This window comes from Neophocaena asiaeorientalis, unplaced genomic scaffold, assembly GCF_003031525.2.
Source record: "Neophocaena asiaeorientalis asiaeorientalis breed wild unplaced genomic scaffold, Neophocaena_asiaeorientalis_V1.1 scaffold356, whole genome shotgun sequence".
Classification (NCBI taxonomy): Eukaryota; Metazoa; Chordata; class Mammalia; order Artiodactyla; family Phocoenidae; genus Neophocaena; species Neophocaena asiaeorientalis.
Window position 1 is genome coordinate 961,096 of NW_020172269.1, and position 7,558 is coordinate 968,653.

General features: G+C 55.8%; 1 protein-coding gene across 1 annotated transcript in view; it reads left to right on the forward strand.

Annotated features, from left to right (window-relative positions):
* Positions 1-303: 303 nt before the first annotated feature.
* The window catches only part of STK32C (serine/threonine kinase 32C), an 81,295-nt gene continuing 74,040 nt past the window's right edge, over positions 304-7,558 (forward strand). Inside the window, exon 1 of the mRNA XM_024762282.1 lies at positions 304-368. Within this exon, the coding sequence (XP_024618050.1) occupies positions 308-368 (61 nt within the window). The 5' untranslated portion in view covers positions 304-307. The remainder of the gene's footprint in view (positions 369-7,558) is intronic.

Genomic DNA, 7,558 nt, shown 5'->3' on the forward strand with positions numbered 1-7,558 from the left:
GAGGTCAAATCGCGCCTCGGACCACACCCCCCACCCCCATACGCTGTACAAGGTCCCCGGGCGGCCTGAGGCGCGGACCATCGCCAAGGGCTTCCGCTCGGGAACCGTGCCGGGCGGACTACACTGAGGGCCGGACTGGAGACCCAACCAAGGGTACCCCGAGAGCGCAGGCGCGTGTGCCCAGCGTCGCCGTGACCCCGGGCGCGCCCGTGCGTGCGTGTGCGCGCGCGCTCGCTGTCAGGCTCTGGGCCGGCCGACCGGAGAGGGGCTCGCGCACCGGGCCCGACAGAGCAAGTGGAAGAAGAGGATGGGCTCGTCCATGTCGGCGGCCACCGCGCGGAGGCCGGTGTTTGACGACAAGGAGGACGGTGAGAACGGCCGCGGCGGAGACTCCGGGCCGCTCGCGGGGACAGCGTTGGGACCCGCGCCGTCTGGGGACTCCGCACGCTCTCGCAGCGGGGCCGCGGCGGGAGGATTTCTGCGGGTCGGGGCACCAAGGCCTCCCGGTGGGAAGGCGTCAGGGGCGTCTCGGTTTCCGAGGAAACTCGCGAACGGTGCTTGCGATGCCCACGCGCGTCTTCCGTGTCCAGTGGCGGCGCGACGGGCGGAGTAGGCCGGCCGTCCCTGCGGGGTGAGGGTCTGCGGTCGGTAGGCGCGAAGGCCCCCGCAGTAGCGAGGGCGCTGTGTTTGCATTTTCCTTTTCTGCGAGGTGTGAGCGCTCCGTTGTTACTCTGCACGTGAGGTGTGCCGAGTTTGCGAAGGGAGATGCCTGCCCCACAGGTGGCGCGGGGGCCCGGCCCTCGGAGCTCTCAGTGTAGGTGACGGCGCCGCGTGGCTGCCGGCGTGCCCACCTTTGCACTCAGATGTGCGGTGGAGGCTTGCCTTTGTGCAAAGACCTGCCCTTTTGGGAACTAGTTTGCCCTCAGGTCCCCCTGCAGGTAAAGCTAGTGACCGGGAGGTGGGCGCTGGTGGAAAGCAGGAAAGACCTGGAGGCACGCCTCCTGGAGCCCTGCCTGACAACGGCCCTTTCACTTAGCACCCTCGGGAAAGGTGGCTGTGCAGTGTCCGCCCCTGGGGCACTGTGATACTTTCACAGGCAAACATACAGCTCTTCTCTGCAGATGTCATGCAGATAAGTTAAATGCTACAAGATGACACATTTGATGTTTTTTTGACATTTTCTTAAAATAGTCGAAATATGCATTTTTCGTTTGTAGGCAGCCTGCAGAAGTAGGATGGATCTTTTATAATTTTAGAGCACAGCTCAGCGAAAGAGCCCAAGCTATTTATTTCTGATACATAATTTAAGCATTATAGGAAATTACAATAATACGACCTCAGGCCAGTGTTGGAGAATGTGCAGGCCATGTGGGCAGTCCTCACAGACAGCGATGCAGAGCCTGTTGCTCAGGGGGGCCTGGGCTCTGATGAGCCTGGCCCCGGTCATCGGGGAGGGGCATGGTGCCTGGACTTGCTGGAGGGGCATCCAGGACCAGCCACGCCCACTCAGTGTGTTCTGGGGAGACCTGTCTTCGTGTTCTGAACTTTGGAACACAGCTCACTGCTGGGAGTGCTTCCTATGTTATATGTTTTTGTTTTTAGAGTAAATATTCAAAGTGAAGAAAGCCCAGAGTGAATTAGGAACTAATCAGGAAGGAGATTTGCATCTAGCTTCTGGCTGCACGATGAGAAAATGTCTGAGAAATACATCAGATGTCTGATTTCAGTACTTGCTGGTGTCAGCTGAGAGCTGGCCACTCTTTCATGTCTTAGCATTATGCTCCCCAAGGCAGGTGGTGTAGAAAGAGAGAAATTGAGGTAGCACAGTGGCTGCCTTCAGCTTTGAAAGGTAGAATTTTTCTACCTGTTCACCATGTGTTATGTCTCAGGATCCAGGGATCGTTAAGGAGGAACCAAGAGCACGGAATCCAGCTGTGCTGCGTGCGATCGGATTTGAGAATTATTTAACACGACCCCCTTCTCCCCACCCCTGTCCCCGTCTGCCTGAAGCAGGACGGCAGAGGTGCCAGCTCTTCTGGTCTTGCGAAGGTGGGTTGTTGGCTTCGGCTACAGGTGCTCGCTCTTTAGCACATGTGCCCATCAATCACCTGCTCATCCCTGGGCATGGTGGCCACATCTCCAAACTGAGCACAGCACGAGACTTGCCTGGGCTTTGTTTGGTAAGATTAAGATGCCAAGCCTGGCCCTGGTCCAGTGGCCGTGGATGTGATCCAGGTGGGCGGCCGCTTTGCTCCACCTTTGTTCCGTGTTTTCACGTTGTCGTCGGGGCGCGCACGACTTGGGAATCACAGTAGGTGTTTGCAGAGAGAGTGTCGTACAGCTCTTGGCCTGAAGCCTGTGGGTTTATTTAGGCAGAAGGAGTGGGGTTTGGAAAGGCGGAAGGCCAGTCTTTCAAGAGGAGAAAGGCTGCACCCCACCTTTCTTTCAGGGTGTGAAGACGTCCCCCCAGACAGGGAGGGTCCCACACTTCTTCGGCCCCGTGCAGGGTGAGCCGAAAGAGGTGATAGAGCTGTGCTGAGGACGTGCATTTACTGGGAACTGCATGGTTGCCATGGCAACGTGAGACCTTCTGATGAATTTTTTAGATTAAAATACCCAATTAATATATCAGATTTGGTATGCAGAGAAAAGGAAAAGAGAAAATAAGAGCGCAGTTTAACAGAGTGCCAGGTAGATTCCAACTACAAAGCGGAGTTATGACACGTGGGATCTTAAATGTCCCCCTTCCCTGTTAACCCTGAGGTGTCTGAGCCACTGTCCTCATTTGGCAGGTGTTGGGTGCTTGTTCAGAATTCTCTGGGCTTCCTCCTCACACCAGAACCAAGGGTCCCCTTTCCTCTTCCCGAAACCCCATGCCTCCTCCCGTGCGACCCCTCTTGGGCTTCAGGAGCAGTTGATTTAGGGGTTGACCTTGCTCGGGACCTGCCCCAGTGCTGTGGGGTGCTGGGTAGGCCCCTTCATTCCTCTCGTCTGGGTGTCCCCACGAGGGTGCTGAGTGGGGTTCCATCACTTTCTGCTGAGCAGCTCAGTAACTGGTAACTGGGGGGGCACCCGCCGTTCTCAGCAGTCTGGCTAGTCTCAAACCTAACATGGTATTAGCTTGCTAGTGGGGGGCAACTAATCACCGAGAAGGTTTGCCTTTGCCCAGAGAACTGGAAATAAGGGGGCCCTCGAGGGCTGAAACGCCTGGCCTGGGTGTGTTGGGTAGGGTGGGCAGTAAGGCGGGACACGGGGCTACCAGAGTCTTATAACCTTTTCCAAAATTTATAAAACCTTAGTTTTTTTAATTGAGAAGCATTAAAGTGTATAAATTTGTAAAAGAGTTTAAGACTTTGCTAAAATTATTCTATATAGGAAAACCAAGACATCAGTAATTTCAGCACTGAGACCTATTAGCGTACCTCTGCCCCAGCCTTTTTCTAGGAATGTACTCACACATCAGCCCCATAGAAACACTCTTTATGTCTTTGATACAGAAATGGGACCATGCTCCAAGTACGGGTTTGTCTCAACCTGTGTTTTTTACTTAGCAATGTGTCGTGACCGTCTTACAGATCCACAGCATCCTTTGTTGGCTAAATTTACAATAGTGGTTCTCAACCCTGTGAACTAGACTCAAAGGATGCTCTTAAAAACTGTGGATGCCTCCTCCGGAAATTCAGATTGAATTTGTTGGGGTGGAGTCGGGGGGCGCTGGGGCTCAGGCACCAGGACATAGACAGTTTACCAGTGAGCATCCTTGTACGTTCATCCTTGGACACTTGACATTGTCTCCTTAGGATAACTTCCTGGAATGACATCGACGAGTCAGAGGACTGTGCATGCAGTGTGGCTTGGTGCCGCTGGCCGGCTCCCTTGGAGATGGGCAGTCCCGGCACAAGACATGGCTGTCCTGGACGGTTGTTACGTGGCGGTGGCCAAAAGGATGGGGCTGCTGCAGGTGTGGGGTACCCAGACAAAGGAGGAGGTGGGGAGGCCAGTAGCAGACGAGGAAACATGAATCAATGTAGTGAAGGGCAGGAGGGGCCAGAGGAGAGAGGAAGAGGGGGGCCTGTGTCCGGTGCGGCTGGCCGGGAGGGAGATCCCGTTTGCCTGCTCTCGGAGCGCACGCAAGTCCTCTTTCTCCGACCCTCACCGCCTCTGGGTGTTAGTGATGTCCGTTTTTTGACTGTCTGAAAGGTCAAAGGATTGTGTTAGTGCTCCGAGTCTCTGATTACCAGTGAGGTTGGTAACGTTTTTCTTTGCATGTTTGGGGCGTTTGTGCTCTTCCTTCCTGAACTGCCAACTCCTGCCCCTGACCTGTGCTTCCCGTTCGGATGTTTGCTGCCCGGTTTCTCTTCACGGTTCCCGGTATACAGCGGCGTGCCCCGGAGCAGTCATTTGTCTTTCTACGTTGCTAGTTTTCCGTGTGGATGCGCTTAGATTTTGTGTGATCAGATTCATCAAGGTCTTCCTTTCTGCCAGTTTCCGGCCTTGGTGCCCTGTTAACACCAAGCACAAGTGATGCTCACCCAGTTTCTAATCCTGCACCTGCACTTCTAGGACTTCTGTGGTTTCACTTTTCATGTTGCAAATTTTGGTCGGTTTGGACTCACGCTGGCCACAGTGAGAACGGTTTCCTCCCATGGGTCTTGCTCTTGCTTAGGCTGGGCACATTCACTGCCTGTTTCTGTCGAATTGTGAACGAGATCTTTGCAACCATCACGTTCCACCCTGGTTAGTGCTGGTAGGAAGGAAAGCTTAACTTTGAAAAGTATCCGGCCCGTGTGTGGCTGCTCTGCTAAGGTTCCCGTTAGTCCTCATGGCTTTTGAGTTGATTTTCCCAGGCTTCCTGGGTGGTCGGTCGTGTCACCTGCCAGCAGTGACTCGGTGACCTTACGGAGCTTATGCCCACTCTTCCCCGTCGTGTGCCCAGGGCTCACGGGCAGCGGAGAGCGGTGCTGAGCGCACAGGGGGCTGACCCGATCGTGCTGATGGGGCCATGGTTCCAAAGTGATAGTCTAGCCCTGTTTACTGAGTCTTTGACCGCTGGTACGTGGACCTGAGTTTTAATAGGTGTCTCTTCCCTTCCCTCCTGACCCTGGGAAGAGGGGGTGGCTGGCGATGGGGGTGGCAGCTCTCTGTGTGGCCCAGGCTCGGGCTAATGGCAGTTCACACCCCGTCCCCTGCAACGCGGGGGCCTTGGTGGCCAGCGGCCTCGTGGCTGCAGACCCTGGGTTCCTTTACCAGCTGGCAGCAACGGTGCAGAGGCCCCCGGTGCAGGGGTGGGCATTTGGGTTCAAGGTGGGGAGGAGGTGTGTGGTCCCGGCTGGCCTTGCACCCCTGCTCCTGGATTCCCTGGGTTCCCACATGCAGTGCCAGGTGTCCCGGCGGGGCCATTGGGTGGCGCTGAGTTTGCTGTGTTCCTGTGGCTGACGAGGCTGGTCTGGGATGGACTTGGGACCCACTGTCGTACTTTTTTATGTAACAAATGTCAGCTCTGCACGTCTATCCATCTGGCTGTGTGTTTTAAAATGCTAAAAATAAGTTGATTTTCTTTTAAAAATTTAACCACCCATCCTTCCAGTTGAGAAGTAATGCGAGGATGCATTGGAGGTAAGTTTTGTTCAGGGCTTCTCTTTGAGGATGGAGCCTCCCAAGGCCCCAAGATGGTCTGAGGGAGGCAAAGCCACGGACAAGCATTTATTCGGAACAGGGTCAGGGCAGCTCACAGTAGCTCCTAAACTGTCAGGGTCCCCTGGGGACCTTGTGACAATGCGGATTCTGATTCAGTGGGTCTCAGGTGGGGCCTCAGGGTCTGTGTTCCCATCCGGCCCCAGACGGTGCCAGCGTGCTGGACGCGGAGAGGACACACTCTAGGTGGGAGGGCTTAGCGAGGACCCAGCAGGTGGGCGGTGGAGTGGGCGTGGTCCCCAAGGCACTGGCCCAACGCATAGGGAGCAGCAGGGGCCGCCTGCTCTGGTGCTCCGCTGGGCCATGGCAATGGTGTTGGCAGTGGGTGGGAGTTTCCAAAGCTACTGCTCCTTCGTCTGGAGATGGGCTGGCTCTTCCTGCAGAGGGATCTCATTTAGCTCTGCTCTTACTTCTGTGTTGTTCTTCTTCTCTGGGTAGCCCGCTACACACGTACCCAAAACATCAGTAGCATTTTGTATCCTGCATTTTCAGGTGACGCTACAGCCTGAACTTCCTCCTTTGCAATGACTAGATTCTCACCCAGGTGTGGCAGAGGACGCGCTACCAGAGGCAGGTGGCCCCGGGCTGTGTAACGCCCCCCTTCTGTATCAGTAGCATGTAGATGTAGAACTTTATGTTTCTTCCTACCTGCTTCACTCTGCTATCGCTGTGTAACTCTAGGTAGAAATAAGGCTTTGGTAAGCAGTGTTTCTGCGGGCTGGTGAGGGTCCGGTGAGTGCTGAGCCTTGCTGTCCCGCAAGCTGTGTGCACGCCCCCTGCAGCCCTGCTCCTGTCCCCCGGGTCGGGGCGACATGTCGTCCACGATGGCTCCTCTGGGGCCGCCTTCCCGCCTGGGGGGTGGAGACACGCTGATCAGCGGCCTGCAGAACACGCTGGGCCCGCGTCTCTTCCCCAAACACTGGGCGGGCCCAGGGTGCTGAATGATTTTAATGCTCATAATTGGAGAAGCTACAATTAATAAAATTATTGTTATTTTTAAAAACTGGGAAGCCTGCTTCATCAAAAACTGTTTTGCCCGTTGACCTGAAATCTATTATCTGAAAACCAAGGCAGCTGACCGAGATCAGTGTGGCTCCGTCCAGCCCCAGCTGGGTCATTTGTCCCCACCCTCCGCATCCGCAGGTGTGACACAGGAGCCTGCGGTGGCCTCCAGCATGCGGCCCGAGCAGGCGTGGCCGCAGTCTGCGCTGTGCAGACCCGGCTTGGTTTTCTTTAAGTCGTGAAGCCAAGGAGATGATGTGGGTGAGAGTCAGTGTCGCCCCCAATTTATTAAAAATAGGAGCTGAGCACATTCAGATTCCTGGTGTTTACACGCTGACCAGGGAGGTCTCTGCTCTCACATCATGGCTTTTCCTTCACACGCACCAGGCGGGGCTTGTCACCGAAGCCAGAGACGGGCAGCTTTGCGCTTGTGTGTCTGTGAGTCTGTTAGGCCTGGCAGGACGCTCAGCCTTCTCGGGCACCAGGCACACCCCCCACCCCGCCCCGAGCAGGGTCCGAGGTGCTCAGTGCTGTCTTCCCGGGCCCTGCGTCGGACTCGGGCCCGTTTCCAGAACACCCGGCCCCTGGGAGCCAGGAGCGGGGTCTTGGTCCCGGTAGCTCAAACCGGGCACTGTTTTATTATTTATTGCTGGTAATAAAAACCCCCCAAACTTAGTGACTTAGCAATGACCATTTTTATCATTTCTCAAGATCCTGTGACCTGGGACTCTAGACAGGGCCCAGTGGGGATGGGTCCCCTGCTCCGCACGCCACCTGCGGAGCCAGAGCATGCTTGGTGGCTTCCCGTTCACGGTGCCTCGTGATGGCTCAGAGGCCTCAGGCTGGTGGAAGCCTCTGCGTG